This window comes from Spea bombifrons, chromosome 1 (assembly GCF_027358695.1).
Source record: "Spea bombifrons isolate aSpeBom1 chromosome 1, aSpeBom1.2.pri, whole genome shotgun sequence".
Lineage (NCBI taxonomy): Eukaryota > Metazoa > Chordata > Amphibia > Anura > Pelobatidae > Spea > Spea bombifrons.
Genome location: NC_071087.1, coordinates 42,362,366 through 42,384,268, shown reverse-complemented (window position 1 = coordinate 42,384,268; position 21,903 = coordinate 42,362,366). Strand labels below are relative to the sequence as shown.

Genomic DNA, 21,903 nt, shown 5'->3' with positions numbered 1-21,903 from the left:
TGCTTTCTTCAGATAAAAAAAAAAACAAGGGAAATGATAGTCCATGATAGAAGTTATTAACTTGGTAACTTGATTTTACCAACTATACTTTTTGTATTGTGTGAAGGTGCATGGCTGCCATGTTTTACATGTATGGCCAACCTTTTATGTCTGATTACATTGTGCTAGTAGACCAGTACTTGAGGAACTTTGTCAACCAGGTACTCGGTTTACTTTACTTTTTTTTGCGGTTGGTTCAGTTATAATCCTGTGGTTTAGGATATTTTATGTAACTGTGTTAACTTCTGTTTGGTGTTTTTTTATTTTTTTATGATAAGGTGGGGAGCAACCAATTCCTCTTTGGAATGAACATGATGGTGCAACCGATGGAGATAAACCCAAGATCCTTCTTTACTCATTAAGCTTGAGATTTAAGGTGGGTGGGTGTACTGAATTATGTATACCTGCAGTCCTGTCAACGTTCCTACATTACATTTTATTTATAGAGTGTTAAAAAAGGGAGGTAACTTACAAGTGCATTGTAGCTTTTTTCACTACACTTAACAAATATATTTTTAGAATCCTTGCTGATATCTACTGGAAACAATTACCAATCTGACTTATTATACTTTCCAGGGGATCCAAGTGACCGCTACCACCCCATCCATGAGGGCCGTGAGGTTCGAGACTGGACTGATAGAACTGGAGTTGTCCAACCGGATTCAGACCAAAGCTGTACCAGGAAGCAGAAGCTATTTAAAACTCTTTGGGAAATGTCAAGTAGATCTGAATTTGGCTCTTGGACAAATCGTGAAACATCAGGTTTGGGAGTTTGAAACCATTTGAAACTCATTTTGAAAAAAATGCTTACATGACAGACACCGTGATCTAGAAAAAGGTTGCAGTGACCATCCTGACCATATTGTAATGTCTGCGGAATAAGGCTCCCCATCAGTGGCATCATTGAACATAGAAGCCCTATAAATTCTGGCAGGAATATTCCTGTAATCTAATTTCCTTCAGAAGAGTAAACAAATGGCCATATACCACAGAGGATGAATTTGTTGTTCTCTATCAGTTACTTTTGCAACAACATTCGTGGATTTATATGGGAATGCAGAAACAATAAATTGAAAAATATATATTGTGCCCCTAAAATATACCCAGTCACACAAAGCAAACACATAGTGTAAATGGGAGATGTGCCTATGTTTTGGGAAGATGATCTGTATAGGTATGTATATGTGTGTGTGTATATATATATATATATATATGTATGTATATATATATGTGTGTATATATATATATATATATATATATATATATATATATATATACACACACATACATACATACATACATACATACATACATATACTTTGATATGCAGAATTGTTAACATCGACCTGTAGTGTAGCATGATTCCATAAAGTTTTCCTCTACTTTTTTTCTTCTTATTTCTTTATAGGTTTATGAGGAGGCTGGGTCTGATTTCCACCAGGTTGCTTATTTTAAAACTCGAATTGGCTTGCGTAATGCCTTCCAGGAGGAAATCGGTGGCTCTTGTGGCAGGGAGGCAGTTCTCATTACTCTGAGCAGGCCTATTGTCTACGCACAGCCTGTGGCCTTTGATAGAGGTAAGAGCAGCTGTGTTTCTATTCCTGTCCACGTTCCACGCTGGAAGCTGCAATCGGTTTTGTCGATGCCTCCCACTTGTTATGGAAAAGCATACATTTACATTAAGAAATCAAAATCAGCACCCGATTTTAGTTAATAAGTATGTTCTTTTTGGATCAATTCTTCTAACCCGCTTTGTACCTTTTCACATTATGTGCCAACCCCTGACTTTTTCCATCACAAAGAAAAACTAAATCCATTTGCTTCCAGCAGTTGTCCGGTGCAGCGGGGATTGCGTCTCCACATATCATGTACACTTAGGGGTAATGCAAATGAAAACGCCAGTGACCTGTCCATTTTCTTACGTACTTTGAATCTCTATTTCTGTATGCTTAATGCTGTCTGCAGTGCCTAATGTTGATTATTTATGGTCACAACTATTGTGTGTGTCAAAGCCTGTGCAAATATGTCTTCCCAAACACCACTATTCGTTGTGATGGTTATTCCTTTTTTCTTTAGCTGTGCTTTTTTGGCTGAATTACAAGGCGGCTTACGATAACTGGAATGAGCAGAGACTGGCGTTAAACAAGGATATCCACGTGGCTACAAAGGAAGTGGTGGACATGCTTCCTGGAATCCAGCAGACATCTGCCCAGGCCCTTGGGACACTATTCCTACAGCTCACAGTGAACGATCTGGGGATTTGTTTGCCAATAACCAACACATTACAGGTACTAGTCTTTGCATAGATTTAATTTACAGTGGCCCTCCAATGCAAGCTGTGTAGATGTGTAGAGAATAACAGAACTGCCTACCAATACATAGATCGTGATGTAAGTGTAGGTACTCGGGCAGGAGACCTCCTTTCCTATTGTATTTAAACCCCTTGTACCTTTGATCAAAATTGTCCACTTTTAATATGCCAAGTGATAATCATAATTAAAACTTAATCTGTATTTAATACTAAGGTTAAAAGGAAAAGAGAGAAATATCAAAAAAGATAGATTGGTAGGAAATGTATATATAAATAATCTAAAGCCTGCGAGTTGGCAGCAGAGCATCCACTTATATCAATAAAGAAATATACAGTATTTTCTCGATTATAAGAAAACGTTTTACTAGTAAACTTTTTTTTTCATATTTAATGTCTGTACTTCGATGTACAGCAAGATACCTAGGCAGACTCATGCACTTTTACCTCCAGAGTGGAGGAAACCTGTTTATTTAAACTAAAAAGAAACGTACCCCTTTCCAAGTCAACACTGTATTGGCATAAATTAGCATATGTGCATATAATATGCAGCATAGGGTCCCTCTGTGAGGCAATCTGTGTTTAATTGTAAATTATCCTTATGTGGAAAAAAGCATTAAATCAGCAGAATGCAAGTCAGATCCAGAAAGACCTACAACATCTACCTCGATGGCCTATTGTCTACTCTAGGGGCATTTCTCAATTATTCCATAACTGTAAAGAGCTACATGCATCGGTTAGTGCTTAATACATATAAATATAAATTTTTTTCCGAGAATACTTTCCGAGGTTTTTAACCTGGCAATATATTCTCTGCCTTTATTATCATTTGTCTCAAAACATTTGGGACTTAATTTGTGTTTAACACGACTGCTTATTAATAGATGCTTTATTATTATCTATTTATTATTATTTTTCTGCGTTTCCAGGCAAATCACACAGCGGATTTCGATACCGGTTCTGCATTGGTACTAACCATTGAGAGCACCCTGATCACCGCCTGCTCTTCTGAGTCTCTCGTAAGCAAAGGGCACTTTAAAAACTTCTGCATCCGCTTTGCCGATGGATTTGAAACATCCTGGGATGACTGGAAACCTGAAGTCAGAGCAGATCTCGTCATGAATGCCTGTAAATATACTCCTTTTTCTGTAAATATGTTATATGTTATAAATGATATGTTATAAATGCATGTTTACATGCACATTGATCAAAATCGTGTTGCTTCTTCTTTCCATATACATGCGGTGAAAATTCCAGGTTCTGCTACTAAGAAAACATCTTGGGTTATTTAATGGCATTAAAAGACCATATTGGATAAAAGCCTAATATTCATTCACTATTAGTATATTTGTTGTTTCAGGTGTGGTTCCAGATGGAACGTACGAAGTATGTTCAAGAACTACAGGTCCGGCTGCTGCTGGTAAGAGGCATAATGCGGTTTTAATATGAAAACTTTGTATGGCATGTAAAAACCAATGCAGTTTGTAATCCGTGACCCATTCCCATCTAAGCATGTTTTTACGTGTTGGTGTTTTTGTTTTTTTATAATTAGAAAGCAGCAGTGCAGGGACTTGGACACTTAACGTGCTATGGAAGATGTGTGGTATCGATGTACACATGGACCCAAATATTGGAAAGAGGCTTAATGCCCTTGGCAATACTCTTACAACCCTGACCGGAGAAGAAGATACTGATGACATAGCCGACTTGAACTCTGTAAACATGGCTGACCTTTCAGATGAGGATGAAGTAGACAGCATGTCTCCTACAGTCCACACTGTAAGCTTCTTTCCACATAGTTTCTCTCATCAATATGACGGTTCCTCGTCCTTTCAGCGTTATGCTGGAGGCCAGTACTTGCTTGCGTGCTCGGGACAGCCAGCCGTGCAAGGGATGATTAATTACATTATATCCTTAAGAGCCGGAGAGTAAGGCTTTGTATGGAGGTGGATGACATGCGTAAAACCTCTGCTCACATGAAAATCTTACCTTGGGGCCCTAATTTCCTAGATTTGTATTCTTTGCATTAAGTCAGCAGTGTCTCCAGCAATGCGTTTGTGTTCATCTTCTTCCCTGGCTTTCGTTTCTCTGCTGAAATATGGTATCAGCTGTTAGTTTGAATCAAAAGTACGACCTAGTAAGAAAACAATATGTAGATGTATAATTAAATAGTATTTAAGAGAGCATAAAAGAAAATGTTTTGGTTATCGATATTTCTCACTCTTTTACACATGTGACTGTTAACTGAAAATGTCTAACTATCTAGAGTAAATCTGGTTAGTTGTAGTTCTAACGTTAATGTTTGCCGTTTAGAATTCAGAAGGAGGTTGGGTTAATGGAGAAGGCTTCAAGCTTACCCTTGGTCAGAGACTTGTAAATCACCTACTTGGTCTGAAAACCCAGCGCCAGCGTTACTCAGTCCCCGCAGAGTATCTTGCTGGTTCAGAAATGTCCGATTCTCGTGGTTCTATCCGGTCGCATTCGACCGCAAGCAGGTCTCGCTCATGGGCAAATGTATGTAAAATCCAAGAGTCTCCAAATCACATCTCTTCAGATCACTCCTCAATGTTCAGGGAAATCAAATTGATACTAATCTGTGATTGTTGCATGCTGGACTCACGGGCAGATCAGTTGGTTCCAATGTAATTACTTTAATTAGAAGAACCATCTCGCTCGGATGCTAACTTGACATTTCCATTAAGGAGACCATAGACTACCGGCGGCCGGGACAGCTTGGGAGTCAGAGTTCGGACCCAAGAGGAAGGAAATTTGGGAAACGCTTGGTTGATATCAGGGAACTCAATGAGCAAGCCAAAGTGATTGATGATCTCAAGTAAGTCTTCATAAGGTTATTTTTTAGAACCCTCATTAGCAGCCACTATGTATGTTTGTTTAATATCCGGTTGGGTATATAATTCGTATGGTATGTAGGCTGGAAATCACCTGTTCTTGGACCCTTTTCAATTATTAAAGGATGCATGTTTCAGACAGGCCGTGGAGTTATTTCATATTCATTTTTAAAGGAAACTTGGAGCCAGCGAGGGAACCATTAATCAGGAAATTCAGCGTTATCAACACCTTGAGTCTGTGGCCGTGAATGACATTCGCAGGGACGTCCGTAAAAAGCTGCGTAGGTCAAGCATGAGGGTGAGTGCGGCTTACTGAAAACCCAACAAGTAAACCCTGTGATGAATTGTATTTCCCTCATGGTGCTTTTGTTTTTATAGGCAGCCTCTTTGAAGGATAAATGGGGCCTTGGATACAAACCAAGTTACAACCGTTCCAAAAGTATTACCGCCTCCGGCAGACCACCTCTGAAAAGATCAGAGAGAGCCAGGTACTGAGCAATTCTAGTATACACAGCTCTCCAAGTCATTTAATGTGACCAAACATTTACTGCTTCTAATACCATGAAATACTGCAAGTAATGGAACAATTTGTGACCAAGCTGCCAATATCCGAAAAACACCCATCGATCTGATGGAGCATTTTAAAGACTTCTCATCTTCTCGACTCCTTAGAGAATTAAAGTACCTTGTATGTTTATTATAAGCCTGCAATATATATATATATATACATTATATAATATTGTAAGACTTTGCAGACATTGTAAATGGCTTTCCTAACTGGTTCCTTATGTCGTAATATAGCATATTCCATTTTTACTCTTAAAGTACATCATGCGGATCTTTGTATTTCCCTATGGTGTGAGATATGGCTCTAATAAGCAAATCAGTTGATATAATGTGGAAATATATCGACGTGCTGTTTTGGTCAGTAAAACCAGTATTACTGGCCTTCCGGTTAGAATAGATTTTGTAAATCTGTGTAATTAACCAATGTTTTTTGTACCGTGTGCAGTTCGAGGCTGGATGGTGAAGAACTTCCTGAAATACGTATTGAAGCGGCTTCGCCTGCAGGGCCCAGAGTGACTTTCAATATTCAAGACAGTGTAAGCGCGTGATAAGTTTACGTCCTCTGAATGTTAATATATCCCTCTCCATTTATGTGCATAAAGTCAGCTGGTAGTGGCAGCAGCCATGCCAACGAGTCTATGGACTTTTATATCATGACACCCATACATTGCAGCCAGGCTCCCGAATAAGCCTCCCATGGCATTTGGTAGCAGATTAAAAAATAAATTGGTTTAGTGTTTGTTTTTTATTGGTACAACATCTACATCTTTGACATTTCATTTTTGATGGAAATGTGCAGTAAATATGTGCACTTAGTATTACTATTATTTTATGTTGATATAATGCCAATGGGTTGTACAGTCCTGTACAGCGAGTGGTATAAAAACAGAGGCAGAAGGCTTGCATATCTCTGGTTAGTAGGACTTCATTTTTACCTACCGTGAAAAACAAGCATTAAGTATATTTTTATTGAAAAAAAAATATATATTTATAAAATTACTTGTGGAACGCATCACGAATGTAATACACCATAGTAGGCTGTGGATGTGCTGTTTTTATTTTATTTATCTTATTTGTTTATTGGTTCCTATCCAAAAACAATTTATTTCTTTCTTTTTTCCCTTTTCACTAAATGAAGTTGAATAGGACAGTTTTAGGATTAAATCGTCACTCTGGCTGTTCTTGGGAGGAAGGGTACTTTCAGGTATTTGTAATTTTACAAGCTGTGCCGTCGGTCTGTCTCTAGCGTCATGGTGAAATTAATTTCCTTTCTTTTTCTGAACTATAACTTACACGGAATGTATATCAACTGATTTTACTAAATGCTAGTGGAAACCCTAGGGATAGCTAGAGTTGGGTGATCTGGGACATTCTACCCAGAGCTTAGCCTGCCTCGAGGAGGTAGTGTGCGGGTCTAGCGTGGGACGTGACAAGGGACAATATGGCGGGCGATTGAGAGAGCACCTATTACTGCTCCAGGGTTGGCTGTGGCTAGCTCTAACAGACATAAGGAACAGAAGACATTTAAGTCATAAGTCCTTATAGTAGCTACATTTAGTGGTGTGGTCCTTTTTTATAAGGCCCTTGAATACAGTCTCCCACTTAAATTCATTAAATTCACCATGAAGCTTCCATAATACCTGGCCTATTAGGTGGTCTTCTGTCTTGGCTGTTAAACTATGTGGCAGAATCTCCACTTTTACCAAAAAAAGAAGCATTAGTAGAATATTACAATCATCCCTGTCATATACCACAGCGAGTCAGTGTCCCCAGGTTGTATTGATAACCCCTTTGGAATATAATGCTGTAAATCTTAAACTGGGGACTAATCTGTAAATGATTCACCTTCAGTGGTTGTTGACTGGTTTGAGTTCCACTGCTTCCATATAAATCATCTTTTGAGGATCCGCACAGTGAATGTTTGGCCCTCGGAGACTAGACGTACGCATGTACAGCTATACATAGTTTAGCAGATAATTGGGTAACGTTAGCTCACAGGTTGCTGTACATTTTGCTGTACACTTTCGCATGCACTATTACCTAACTGTTGCGCTCTGGTTTCCAGGTGGTCCCGCTGAGTCTTTTATTTAATGCTACATCTTTGATGCTATTTGGTGGCTGGATTCATTGTTACTGTCTCATATTAATTCACCACATCACATTCATAACCATTGTCTGTCTTAAAAATAACCGAAATCCATTCTGCTTTTTCAATGCATCGGACATTTTATTTCTTTTCTGTGTTCATCAGTGAAAATGGCTGCCCAAAACCAACCAAAAAATGGATAACGGTTTTCCCTTTTTGCTTTCATGCTTTTTTTTTTTTTTTTTTTCTTCCTTTTTGAAACAGTTTCCGGAGGAGGCAGATGGTGATCTTTTGTCAGTTACCATTGATGGTCCATCCCATTACTCACCCATTAGTGAAGGTTCCCATTCTGTGTTCAGCACCCCTAACACACCCCGAGTCTTATCACCAAGCATTCCCTTCCAGACTGAAGAGGGGAAAAGAGAAGACAGTTCCTCCTCATCCTCCGATGATTCAGAGAAGGAGGAAGAGCCTGACAGAGAAAAACTGTTTTATTATCGGAAAGCCCAGTAAGTATTCTGCTCTCCTTCTCCTACAGACAACCTATATAGTAATATTTTTTAACCTAGAAAAATATATTTTCCTTGTGATTTCTGTTACTAGAATTTAGTTACTCGTATGTAAGTAAATATGTATTTACACTGTTCTGAATATCGATGGCTTTCTCTTCTAACCACTTAGAATGTTCTACTCTCCAAAGAGTGCAAGGGCAGAGCTCTTCAGGTCCCGCACTTAGAATGCAAATCATATATAGTATTATTTTATTGAATAAAGTGCCCTAGAATCCAGACCTACGATTACTTTTTACTGCTAGTACCTGTTTCAAAATTGTTAAGAATATCTAAGTTGTACCTGAGATATAGAACGAGAGCAGTAACTCTTTTCTCAGGCAGAGCACCCGGAAGAAATCTTCAGGTTTTGCAGCGGTCCATCAACTCTTCACCGAACGTTGGCCTACAACACCAAATCGGAACGTGTCCAGTGCAACCACAGAGCGGAACATCGACTTTGAGCTGGATATTAGAGTGGAGATTGATAGCGGCAAATGTGTTTTACATCCGACAACACTTCAGCAAGAACACGAGGATATCAGTTTAAGACGGTATGGTGTCATAGGCATAAGGAATTTATTGTAGTTTTTTATAGTGAGTGGGCTAGCAGATTTTGTATACACAATTAACAATACTCTTTAGGTTTACGGTATACAAAACTTTAGTCATGATTATGTTTTTGTTACTGCTTCAAGCAGCCATACAAACTATACAAAATATGTGAAAAGTATTAGTAAATTTAGATTTTTGTTTTTATTTTTTGAAACAGGACCTATGACAGAAGCTCTCGAAGCCTCGATCAGGACTCTCCATCTAAAAAGAAAAAATTCCAAACAAACTATGCCTCTACTAGTCACTTGCTAGCTGGGAAAAAGGTGCCGTCATCACTACAAACCAAAGCAAGTGACTTGGAGACAACAGTGTTTTATATTCCCGGGGTAGATGTAAAGGTACATTTTTTTTTCTTTTTTCCCCCCTTAAATAGTATATATATATATATATGCATGGATAATTTAATTATTTTATGTAGCTGCCGGACTATTTTTTCCTTTTTAGTTAGCATGCAAAAGAATAAATGACTATAATGTTGATTGACCTTAGATAAAGTTTATGCATGTACTTGTTAAATATATAGTTAATGTACATTGTTAATGATAAATATTTTTTGCTTATGAAACTGAATTAAAGTCAGTAATTAGGCAGTATTTTTTGTAGTCATCTCTTATTTTTAATAGGCATTTATAATTTGTACAACATTTGCTTTGTTTAGTTTTTTTGATTTGCTCCAGTTTAAATAAACCTTTACCTGTAAGGACACATACATTTGTAACAATATTCATGTGTTTTCCGATGCAGCTACACTACAACTCCAAAACATTAAAGACGGAGTCGCCGAATGCCTCAAGGGGATCTTCTCTGCCAAGGACGCTTTCAAAAGAGTCCAAGCTGTATGGTATGAAAGACACGGCTACATCTCCTACCTATAGCACTGTCCACAGCAAGACTAACACCTTGTTACCTCCCCAGTCCCCTCCTTTCCCTTCAGGTACTTACTCTTTCCTCACAACTAATTGTTTCCCTTTCTTCTGTCCCTTTGTACTATGCTTAGTTACTTCTATGTTCCATCTTCCCCGATAACGTCTTGAGCCTAACCAGCTACTCCCTGTTTGCATGAATACACACTACTAACATTCCATCAATGTGCATTTTCCTTACTATAATCCATTTGGAATATTAACTCAGTATAGTGATGATGTCATACTTCCACGGTTGAAAAACATTTTCATTCTAAACAATAAAAGTGTAATATTTTCTTAGCCATGATAAATGGTGTGTTATTTCCATCTTGGAGTGGCAAGTTGTAGTTACTTTTAATTTTTTTTTATATTGGACTAAGTGTTTTGGTTTAAAGGCAATGACTAGTTTGAGTTAAAATGTGCAAAGAATGGGTGTAATGTCTCTGTAAACGTAGGAATATGTTTGCTTTTCCAGCCAAAGGAAAGGGAAGCGTTAAAACGGCTAAATTATATGCCTGGGTAGCTCTACAGTCACTGCCTGAAGAGATGGTCATTAGCCCAAACCTGCTTGACTTCTTGGAGAAGGCCCTGGAAACCATTCCAATCACGCCTATTGAGAGGAATTATGCAGGTAACGTTCCTTCCTCCATTGCTTTTTTTGCACAGTACAAAGCCACCGATACATATAGATTGTAGATGATGTCAGTATGAAAGTGCTATCACTTTATATATTGGAAATTATCTACAAGGCATGCATGCATGAAAAGGTCGTCTTTCAGGTAATTCCTTTTTTTTTAATAAAACAAATATGTTTTTTGATAGTGTTTTTAACTTTTAGGCAAATTATTATGATTGTGGAACAGCAACACCAAAGTAAAAAAAGGGAAAGTCCAGATCTGTAATGGGTTATATATATATATATATATATATATATATATATATATATATATATATATATATATATATATATATATATATATATATATATATGACAGTGATGTTAAATTGGGACTAGTATGTGAAATGCTGTGTTGTCCCTGCACCCTATTCTGTATACAAGCCGTCTATTGTGCAGGTGGGAATAAAGTTCAGATGGGTTACGTGGACTCATCTGCCTGAGACTATTCACTCCATTCAGATGAATATTGTCGTATTGGCCCAGCTGTAGTTGAAGTTGATGCCTTTTATTGAGTCGCCGAAGGAGAAAACGTAAAGTTACATGAGCATTCAGGACCTTGGAGGTCTCTTTGTCAGATCATCAAAAAGAAGAAACTTTGACTAAAAGATCATCTAAGCTAAAGGAGCATAGTGGTCAAATTAATCATTAGCTGTTTTTGTGAGACAGTATTATAACAATTTGAGATTTGCCATCATGGAGCATGCGCTGAGTGGACTTTGATTCATGTGTTGCGTTAGGTTTCTTTTTGGCTCAAATCTTCATGAAAACTATCTGTGTTTCAGAGTATTTTACAATTTACTGTAATAACCCATCTTATTTGTTTTATACTGTAAAGGTTATTCATGAGGTTAGGGGATTACTTGGTAATGTGGGAGGGGAAAATTCAAATAAATTCACTTTTCTGTCTTTTGAAATATGTCCAAGCTTTCCATACCAAAGTGGAAATGAAACCCATTACGCCGTGTTCATTCCTCCGACATGAAGTATAATGTGTAAAACACAGCCTACCAGGCTGCAGCATGTCAGGTTTGGTAGGAATGCACGGCTTGTTTTAGTTTTTATATTGTGGCAGGTATTCTGTAGTTCATCACTGTACTGTATAATGACTTCTGCCATGAGTACACGCCAGATTATGTATACTGATGCACTGATGATATACAACAATATTCAAACATACTAGAGCGGAACGAAGTAGTACGCGTGAAGTAGTATCGTTCTCCATATTCATGTAACGGGCCAACTCGTTTGTAGGTATAAATGCCTCCTTAATTACAGGGAGCTGTCATAGGTTTTGGTACAAAATTAATTCATGTAAACTAGTTTTCCTTGACAGTTGGAGTAATTGTAAGGACAAGGGACAACCATGTATAGAAAGAAAAGTTGGGATGATGGCAACCAGGACTTGTACACATTAAGTGGGTGGCAAATATTGTGCTTTAAGAAGGGTACCGAACTGCGAAATGTCATGTCTGGAAAAAGTATTCACCAGTGGCATTAAGGAGGAGTTTAATGCTTACAGACTTATCCTTCAATCCTACATATTATCATGGATCTCCCCAATGTCTTTTGATTTGTTTGGCAGCCGTGAGTTCTCAGGATGAGGACATTGCACAGTTTGACTTGCAGGACCCACTAGAAGAGTCGACAACATCATTAGTGTCTTCATCGACATCTGCTTACTCGTCATTCCCGGTCGATGTGGTCGTGTATGTGAGAGTTCAGGTATGCATTTAAGTGTTTTTATACACATACATACATGCAATAGATTTTTTTGTTTGTGTTTTGTGTAAGCATTTTAACTGAAAATTGAGCATGTATATTTATCATAATTCTTTTCTAGCCCTCGCAGATTAAATTCAGCTGCTTGCCAGTGTCCCGGGTGGAATGCATGCTGAAGCTGCCATCCTTAGACTTGGTGTTCTCTTCAAACAGAAGTGAGCTGGAAACGCTTGGAGCCGGGCATCCCTGTGATGCTAGTTCTGCTAATCTGTCCATGCCAAGTGGATCAAAAGCAAACATGAACAAACCAGGCATGGCAGGTATATATAAATATAGGATGCTTGCATAAACCATTGTTTACGGTATGCGCCTTCAAGCATGGCGGCCCTTTACAATAACCTCTACAATCCTGTTGTGTGCAGTGAACTTAATGCTGGGTACAATACCGGATCACATCAAAGCATCAATGTTTTGGCTGTTTTTACTTGAGCATTATAAAAGACATAGATTTTTTTATGGCAGGACCTTCCCCTGGACTCGGCAGCCCGCTTGGAAGAACAAGACACAGCAGCAGCCAGTCCGACTTAACCAGCTCCAGCAGCAACTCTTCAGGCCTGAGCTTCACGGCGTGCATGTCCGATTTCTCTCTGTATGTGTTTCACCCTTATGGCGCAGGCAAACAGAAATCCGCTGTCTCTGGACTGACTCCTGGCTCGAGTGGATTAGGTACGAGTTATCTTATGGCTCACCATGTATACAGAGTATACATAGAATGCAGCATTGAAAATATCATCCACGGGCTTAACTGTACAACATTTGTACAACAAAATTTTTGTTTTAAAGTAGGACTAGCGCTCCAAATATTTTTGGCCCATAATGTACTTAGAAAGTAAAAGAAAGATTTATGTTAGCATGTTTCTTGTATAGGCATTTTTTTGTTTGTTTTTTAAATGCTTTTAAGCTCAAAGTGCTGTTTACGATGTAAAGTGTCTTGTCTTATAGGTCAAGTGGATGAAGAGCCTACATCGGTGACTGGTCGTAAAGATTCCCTTAGTATTAATCTGGAATTTGTAAAAGTCAGTTTGTCTAGAATGAGGCGTTCTGGAGGAGCTTCCTTCTTTGAAGGTGTCTCTGCTAACAAAGGAGCAAGCAAAATGGATACCACTTTGATCAACATCTCTGGTAGGACTCAGCTAAAGACCTTTTTTTTCCCCTTTACATCCCAATCCCGTGACTTTTCAGAACCTTTGTCTCTGTGATTTATTCTTTTAGCTGTGTGTGATATCGGCTCTGCATCCTTCAAATATGACATGCGACGCCTTAGTGAAATTTTGGCCTTTCCAAGGGCGTGGTATAGGAGAAGCATCGCTAGACGCCTCTTCCTTGGGGATCAAACCATCAACTTACCAGGTGGGCTGTAGAAAAGAATTTGCTCTTGTATTTCTGTAGGCCATACACGGAACTGACACACCACTCGCTTTCATATCCAAGCTATGCAGATAATGCATATAAATTTCAATCACCTAACTATTGTTAGCATTCATATGGTTGGTAAGATTTTCTCTGAATAACCTTTAAATACATCTGCAATTCATGCACACTTGTCTATATGTGTTTGTGTTGCAATGTAATAACTCTGAAAAGTGGTGTAAACTTGACCTTTGGTACTGCAGCATCGGGTCCGGGGACTCCTGATTCCATAGAAGGGGTAAACCAACACCTTTCGCCTGAATCGTCACGCAAGGCGTATTGTAGGACTTGGGAGCAGCCCAGCCAGTCCAGCTCATTCTCCCACATGGCGCAGTCTCCCGGTGTTTTTAATGAACATGCGCCAGGCAGCAGCATGTCTCCAGGAACAGCCACCCACTCCTTGAAGTCTCCAGCTGCGACAAGGTCAAGGAGCGTTTCTGACTCTTCTGTGCCTCGGAGAGGTATGTCTTTTTCATTATTATTGTTATAAGGAAAGCTTAAGAAAAAATGTTTTGTTATATGGGAGGGTTACATTATCATTCATGTGTGTATAAAATATAAAGCTTCATTCTCTAAATAGGACCCGCTATGCCGTTCGTTTCTTTCTAATGTTGGACTTGCATGTAATATTTGTCTATGTTGCAGATTCTGTCACCAAGCCTGCAACGCCATCATTCAACAAAGCCAGTAAAACTTCCAGCCAGCAGGCATCCCCATGGGAAACATTGGTTGTATTTGCAATTAATTTGAAACAACTTAATGTACAGATGAACATGAGCAATGTTATGGGAAATACTACGTAAGTTGGATGTTCTTAAAGTGGGTAGCTTATAGTGGTGTATATGAGGGACAGAGATAAGATCATACTTTAAATCTGTTTTTAGGTAGAATATTCCATACCTGATCACATTGTTGTGGAAGCATTGCAAGGGGGTCCTTTCTCTTTGTTATATGTGATGTTTGCACACACAAAGACATTGATAACACAGTACACACTACACTTGCATGCACGCATATAAGCAGAGATATACTTATCATGGGTGCTGCCCTAGTCCTAACCCAGTGCACAACCTCCAGGACTCACTTCTGTGGCTGCTATTCTCACTGCCTAGTGCTGGGATAGAACATTATAGCTTAGCACTCCATCGAAGGATGCGCGGTGTAAGGCAGAGCACACTATTGAGGCTGCGCCAGCTTATACACAGTCCTCTCTAGTGTAAATGGGCCGGATGGGGAGATCAAAGATCTCCCTTGTAACCGGCTCATTGAGCAGCAGCGAATGGGGGGCCAGATTCCCCAACTGGGGATGCTACTACTATCAATTCAAATAATAAGGGGACTGTGATGGATGTGCTAATCAATGATGGACCACTATGCATGGATTTGGATATCGGTCGATATGTAGGTCATTACTAAAGCGATTAGTTGGCCTCTGAAACCAACAGGGGACGTTCACATAATGTGATGGTTTTAAGGAGGCCCTTAACAGCCATTTAATAGTAGATCTATTACCTGGTGCAGAAATGTTTTTTCCTCCCTAGCTGGTGGCCATCCTTTTATAAAGATAGACTTGAATGCTTATTTGCAGTTCAAATTTAGTCCAAATGAAGGTTACTTATTGAATAGTAGGAGCATAGCAAATCATTTTTTGTTGCGAACGTGTGACATTTTAATTGTGCTCGTTAAAATGGATCAAAGACTTAATTCTTCTACTTGACAGCCCATTGTTTTTCCAGACATTAGTGAAGTTCAACATTCTAGACACCAATAAGAAAAGAACATCAGCAGCTGATTTATACAACTTTTGAAGTAATTTCAATTCATTTTAACTTATGTCAGGTGGACCACAAGTGGGTTGAAAAGCCAGGGTCGCCTTTCAGTGGGAAGTAACAGAGATCGGGAGATTGGCATGTCCGTTGGTCTGGGCAGATCTCAGCTGGACTCCAGAGGTGGAGTTGTTGGTGGAACTATAGATGTTAACACCTTGGAAATGGTTGGTAAGTTGAACTACTATTCAGGTTTTCACCTTGCGGATGTGTTGTATTTTTTGTTTATATATAAGTGACCTATGTTTTTGTTATGTAGCTCATATTTCAGAACACCCCAATCAACAGCCCAGCCACAAAATCCAGATTACAATGGGTTCTACTGAAGCACGTGTTGACTACATGGGATCGAGCATATTAATGGGGATCTTTAGTAATGCTGACCTGAAGCTACAGGATGAGTGGAACGTCAATTTGTACACTCCGCTGGATACCAGCATTTCAGACAAAAGGTATGGATAGGTTTGTTCTGTTAGTTTTAGTGGAAGCTTAAAATGCACTCAGGGTGTTCAAAATACTTTGCCTAAACCTTAAAACCATAGTCTCTCTGAACATTTCCATTGCAGTATTGATTTTTTGCAAGCACAGTGTCTGCTGTTTGTTGCTGAAATTCCTCAAACTGTTGCATACGTTTATTGTCTATTATCTTGTTCCCCAGTGTTATTTTTATTCATGGAGATCTCCAGTGGGACATTTTTCAAGTCATGATCTCCAGGTCAACCACACCGGACTTAATTAAAATTGGAATGAAACTGCAAGAATTTTTCACTCAACAGTTCGATACAAGCAAGCGTGCTTTATCCACTTGGGGACCAGTTCCATACATCCCACCAAAGGCAGTGGTCACAAACGTAGAGAAGAACTCTCGTGAGCAATGTATGGGTAAAAGTCAGTCCACATCAAGTGAATACGCTCATTTTGCTTTATTACAGTATCTTTGTACTACATACATATAGTGCTTTAAAAAAGCAATATTTCCTATTGTAGGAGATAAACCTTAGGTAGTCACAACCAGTGTCTAATCATCCAGACTAAACAGCTGCATATGTCCCACAAACCTGAAGCTCGACCATAGGAATCAGGACAACTAAATTTTGCCGGTATCAGAGTTTTATATAAAAGTGGCAAAGTCATGAGGATATCTATCAAAAGAACTTATTCATCAGAATATTCTGGTGGTTCAAAACTTTAATCTGTTAGAAAAATGGGATTGTTACACAGGGTTTGTTAATCTGCTACGTAAATCTTTCGTACGGTATACTGTGTAATGTGTGTTATGTTTCTTCTGTTTATATTAGTGCTGGATGCCGCTCACCATCGCCACTGGCCTGGAGTACTCAAGATGATATCAGGATGCCACATATCACTATTTCAGATTCCCTTACCAGAAGATACCGTTCAGTTAGGTGGCTCAATGAGCCTTCATGGAAACCACATGACATTGGCGTGTTTCCATGGACCCAACTTCCGTTCTAAATCTTGGGCATTGTTCCACTTAGAAGAGCCAAATATTGCCTTTTGGACTGAAGCACAAAAAATCTGGGAGGAGGGTGAGCTTTTTGTTTTTACAAGCTGAGGTTTACATGTAAAACTGTATATGCTACAACTGCATCACGGTATCTTAAGTCCATAAAAAAACGATGAGCTTCAGCTAATAAAGTAAGAAAATTGATCAGACCTTTAAAGTGAAGAATGCTATGGCAGACTCTTTATTCAGAAATCTCACCTGTGACTCTTATGTACTGAGACAAAAACTTTGCACAATGTGCCTAATTTTCTGCACTTTTTGATGACATCACAACATGTTCTGTCACATGCAGCAGAAACTCATTGTGTTTGGTTCTACACTGTCAAGGCTTTGATGGTTTTGTCTGGTTGCTTCTCTTTGTGTTGGTCTTTCTGTGTCCTTTCCTGTCTCACAAACTCTTAAGCTTTTCTTCATTATTTGTGTGCCTCTCTCTTTCTGTAGGCAGAAAGCGTCTCACTACTGATCTCTCAAAAGAGAGAGAGGGAGAGAGAAAGAGAGCTCAATGTGTGTACAATGAGCTTACAGGTGTGTGCTTAACATTTCCACGTGGCAGCTACACGCATTAAAATACAGTGAATGGAAGTTCCCTTTAAAGCGTGGTGCATGTTTTCTGGATAACCTAACATGAGCACAGGTGGCTCACGCACATTAGCATAGCTGGATTTGCTGTCATATCCAGTAAAGCCATCTGTGTTCGTATGAGCAGAGGTAGGCACTGTTGTTTTTGCAGATGAGCTTCGAGAAGCATGCTGTCCATGTGTTGTGATATTTAAATGGCAAAAGATATTGCTGATGGTAGCATTAGAAACCGTCTCTTATTCCATTATACACAATCCAGGTTTTACACTTATTGTTCTGTGTCGTGCATTGTTGTCTTATAGTGACTGGATATTATTGCTTTCTTGCCTCTGACAAATCGCCTTTTCTGCCTATGCTGCAGGTTCGAGTGACCACTCTACATACATTGTCCAAACACTCGATTTTCACTTGGGACACAACACAATGGTCACCAAGCCTTGTGGTGCTCTGGAGAGTCCGATGGCCACAATCACCAAAATAACCCGAAGGCGCCATGAAAACCCACCGCATGGTGTGGCGAGTGTAAAAGAATGGTTCAACTATGTAACTGCTATGAGGAATGAAGGTTAGTGACCATCAATTTAAACAGAATTCACAATAGGGGCAGGCATTTTTTGGAATGCGAAGTGTCTGATTAGCAGGGAAGATATTTGGTCACCCAAGATACCACTCTTAACTTGTTGGACGTACATGTCGCTAATTGTAAATTTTGTTTGTAGAACTTAACTTGCTTCGAAATGTTGATGCTAATAATCCAGAAAGCAGCACAGAAGTGAAAAACTCGAGCTTGTTGAGTGGCTTTCGGGGAGCTTCCAGTTACAATCATGAAACGGAGACCATTTTTGCATTGCCAAGGATGCAGTTGGACTTCAAATCTATACATGTGCAGGAACCACAAGAACCCACGTTGCAAGGTAAACAGGATTGTTAATCCAATCAAACCCAAAGGTTGTATACTTTTCTAGATCCAAGTTGATACTTCTAGATGAATTCATACAATGAAGGAGAGCAGAAATCTGAATAAAGTTACTTCTTAGTGGGCATGAGTGAGCTGGATTCAATGCATCATTTTAATGTAAAGATGATTGTGTCGCTTTATGGTACAAGCTTCCCAGTGATACGGAAGTTCATATTGATGATCTCAATTTCATGCTTCTGTACCAAGATCATATACTTATTAGCCGTGATGTTTTAAGAAGTGTAGACTTGGAGGTTACATGCAACATAGTTCTTACTGGCTCAGACTTCTTCTTCCAAAGCCAGTTGATGGGATGAACATTTTTATTGGGAATTGTGGTCAGTATGATGCCACTAAACCCAGTTTCACTGGACATGTCTCGCTCTTTCTAATAATAATCCGATGTTCAATAGATGTTTTTTTTTGCATTTGTTAGCTAAATCATTTTCTTCTCTTTCAGATGTTGACAGCAAACCAAATGTAGAATGTAGTGTCGTAACAGAGTTCACTGACCATATCTGTGTGACAATGGATGCTGAACTTATTATATTTCTCCATGATCTAGTCTCTGCTTATCTAAAGGAGAAAGAGAAAGGTAAAAAAAAAAGTGATGTTTTTTTTCCCCTCATACATATGAATTAAAGTGAAAGTTCCATTACTTTTAACATAGTGAAGTACTAAAGAGAATTGTGGTTTGTTTCAGTAAACTTTATCTGAAAATCTGGAGGCTGCTTTATAGGCATCGTGGTATATTTTGGTGACATTAAAAAAGTGGCTGATTTTTATGGCAATACTAATGAAATGCCTTATCCCACAGATCTTAATTAGCCAGTGACCAGGAATTATTTGTTTTATTGCTGCTTTATTTAAAAGTTTGTTTCTACCACCTCTGAGGTAATTGGTACATGAGAAATAGTCTTATTATGTTTTTGGCTTGATGTCACTGATGAGGCAGCATGAAAGATCAGCAGTGACTTCAAGCTAAAAAGCAGCAAAGACTGTACCTTTATACAGTTACATGGGACAAGAGATAACTGCCAGATTGCAGGTCTGTAGATGGACGCCAGGAGTGTTATACAGAAGGAAACCAAAACACAGTGCATTCTTTCTGGAAGCGGGACAACATTTGGATGCTGACTGTGACATATTATGCCCTCTCTCTTTCTGTATGTATGTCTGTAAGATATGCATGTGTCCAGAATGAGTTGTGTGGCCAAAGATAATTATAAAAGAGGAAAAAAAGATATGTTATGCTTTTGCATTACGTCTATGCATTTTCAAATATACACTACGTTCCAATGAACCCTGGATTCTAGACACTGTAGTAAAACATCTTGTGTTTCTCTCCTGAAGTTATATTCCCACCTCGCGTCTTGATGACCCGCTCTGGGCAGAAAAGCCCCGTAATCCAGATTGATAACAGCTCGTCGGAAAAGGAAAAGGAGGAAAACACTAATTACACATATGTGGATTGGCGGGAATTTATGTGCAATACATGGCACCTAGAGCCAACGCTCAGGTAATTATCAAATGTTCTGATTTATGCCTTTTGACTTTAATGATTTCTTCATATCATAATATCAAATCAGTATAGTGTATATACCACACCTGATTTTCTTTAGTAAAGATATTCTTCGAAGAACTGTCAATATTATGCCAGCTGCTTTATGGTTAACTTCCATATTTCAAATTTAGTGTTAATATATGGGTCATGCATTACAAAAGGTAAAGCGATGCATTAAAGTATTCCATAACGTTGGCAGCTTTAATGATGCTAGTCTTCCGAGGCGCGTGCTTATTGCTAACCAAAGCAAGCAGTCATAGTCATACACAACACATAGATATTTGGAAGTCTATCATTATACAATGCTATTTTATATAAGTAACAATTTCATATTAAAACCATGAACGTTGATGGCAGATGGGTCCATTGGTTCCTAAAACCACAACCGTCACCCCGGAATGATCTACAGTGGGGTTCACATACAAAGTATTCAGTCATCACAGTAACGGATGCAATGTACCTGTAGCAAACGATATCACAATATATCTACTATGTTTCCGTCTCTATTCTAGGCTCATTTCATGGACAGGAAGGAAAATTGACCCGGTGGGGGTCGATTACATACTTCAAAAACTTGGATTTCACCACGCCAGAACCACTATTCCAAAATGGCTTCAGCGCGGGGTGATGGATCCACTGGACAAGGTTCTGTCCGTCCTCATCAAGAAGCTGGGTTCCGCTCTGCAGGACGAAAAGGAAAAGAAAGGAAAGGACAAAGAGGAGCATTGAACACAAAAAGACGAGAACAAAATTGTAGACTTAACTAGAACAAGTTTTTATTGTACAGTAAATTTGTTTTAACAGTTGTACTTGAAAGTGACAAACCTAACCACTATTTTATTATTATTTTTTTTTTTAAAACTTAGCACTTTCATCCCTGGGAGCCGTTTTCTTTTGCATTTCTTTCTGCAATCTCTCCTTTTGGCCTTTCTTGTGAAGCTATTGTGATGTGCTGCTATGAACAGTGTGTGAAAGCTCACATCTGCTCCTTTCTCACCTCTGAAAATCCCGTTCCTGCGCCGTATCCACCGTCAAAAAAACAAAACAAAACAAAGACTCAGGGATGAGAGCCGTTCTAAATTCCGTTTTGAATGTTCTGGTTTACTACGGTGCATGCTGCCATTCCGCTGCGGATAAAAGCATTGCGTGAATATGTATATTTTGGTTTAAACACTGTAAAGTTGTTGAGGGATAGCATTATTACTTCTATGTGCAATATGATTTTGTGTCGGTTATAACTGCAGATATTAACTGTGAACTATTTTTGTTTAGATTTTTGTTGGTTATAACAATAAACTCTTGTTGACAATGTGAATTTATATATTCGTATTATTGACATTGACCTTTATAGGATCACTTGTACAGGTTGAACTTTCTCACCACAAGATTTAACTGTTAAAATAGATATCGGAGCTCAAGCCAAAGTGTTAATGTTTTCTAGAGCATTGGCCAATATTTGAATAGTTATTGTAACATGTTTATATGGGATGACTCGCAGTCCTGGGCATTAAAGTAACATTAGTGGGACATGCAGCTTCGAAAAAATGGCTGGTCTTCGATAAACATAAGCTATCTGCCTACGTTATTTTTATTATTATACTTTATTTATAAAGCGACGACAGATTCTGCAGCGCTGTACAAGGTGAAAATGTTACAGATAACG

General features: G+C 38.8%; 1 protein-coding gene across 1 annotated transcript in view; it reads left to right on the top strand.

Moving 5' to 3' along the window:
• The window catches only part of BLTP1 (bridge-like lipid transfer protein family member 1), a 90,855-nt gene extending 69,300 nt beyond the window's left edge, over positions 1 to 21,555 (top strand). The window contains exons 54-87 of the mRNA XM_053461413.1: positions 318 to 415; positions 616 to 801; positions 1,448 to 1,616; positions 2,116 to 2,327; positions 3,277 to 3,475; positions 3,708 to 3,767; positions 3,900 to 4,126; positions 4,661 to 4,861; positions 5,050 to 5,180; positions 5,371 to 5,494; positions 5,575 to 5,684; positions 6,209 to 6,299; positions 6,902 to 6,967; positions 8,114 to 8,358; positions 8,739 to 8,951; positions 9,170 to 9,350; positions 9,757 to 9,946; positions 10,393 to 10,548; positions 12,179 to 12,318; positions 12,437 to 12,635; positions 12,838 to 13,041; positions 13,318 to 13,497; positions 13,588 to 13,725; positions 13,989 to 14,246; positions 14,431 to 14,584; positions 15,625 to 15,782; positions 15,871 to 16,063; positions 16,270 to 16,487; positions 16,910 to 17,161; positions 18,080 to 18,283; positions 18,438 to 18,632; positions 19,137 to 19,271; positions 20,030 to 20,195; positions 20,753 to 21,555. Of these exons, the coding sequence (XP_053317388.1) occupies positions 318 to 415; positions 616 to 801; positions 1,448 to 1,616; positions 2,116 to 2,327; positions 3,277 to 3,475; positions 3,708 to 3,767; positions 3,900 to 4,126; positions 4,661 to 4,861; positions 5,050 to 5,180; positions 5,371 to 5,494; positions 5,575 to 5,684; positions 6,209 to 6,299; positions 6,902 to 6,967; positions 8,114 to 8,358; positions 8,739 to 8,951; positions 9,170 to 9,350; positions 9,757 to 9,946; positions 10,393 to 10,548; positions 12,179 to 12,318; positions 12,437 to 12,635; positions 12,838 to 13,041; positions 13,318 to 13,497; positions 13,588 to 13,725; positions 13,989 to 14,246; positions 14,431 to 14,584; positions 15,625 to 15,782; positions 15,871 to 16,063; positions 16,270 to 16,487; positions 16,910 to 17,161; positions 18,080 to 18,283; positions 18,438 to 18,632; positions 19,137 to 19,271; positions 20,030 to 20,195; positions 20,753 to 20,969 (5,870 nt within the window). The 3' untranslated portion in view covers positions 20,970 to 21,555. The remainder of the gene's footprint in view (positions 1 to 317; positions 416 to 615; positions 802 to 1,447; positions 1,617 to 2,115; positions 2,328 to 3,276; positions 3,476 to 3,707; positions 3,768 to 3,899; positions 4,127 to 4,660; positions 4,862 to 5,049; positions 5,181 to 5,370; positions 5,495 to 5,574; positions 5,685 to 6,208; positions 6,300 to 6,901; positions 6,968 to 8,113; positions 8,359 to 8,738; positions 8,952 to 9,169; positions 9,351 to 9,756; positions 9,947 to 10,392; positions 10,549 to 12,178; positions 12,319 to 12,436; positions 12,636 to 12,837; positions 13,042 to 13,317; positions 13,498 to 13,587; positions 13,726 to 13,988; positions 14,247 to 14,430; positions 14,585 to 15,624; positions 15,783 to 15,870; positions 16,064 to 16,269; positions 16,488 to 16,909; positions 17,162 to 18,079; positions 18,284 to 18,437; positions 18,633 to 19,136; positions 19,272 to 20,029; positions 20,196 to 20,752) is intronic.
• Positions 21,556 to 21,903: the final 348 nt, after the last annotated feature.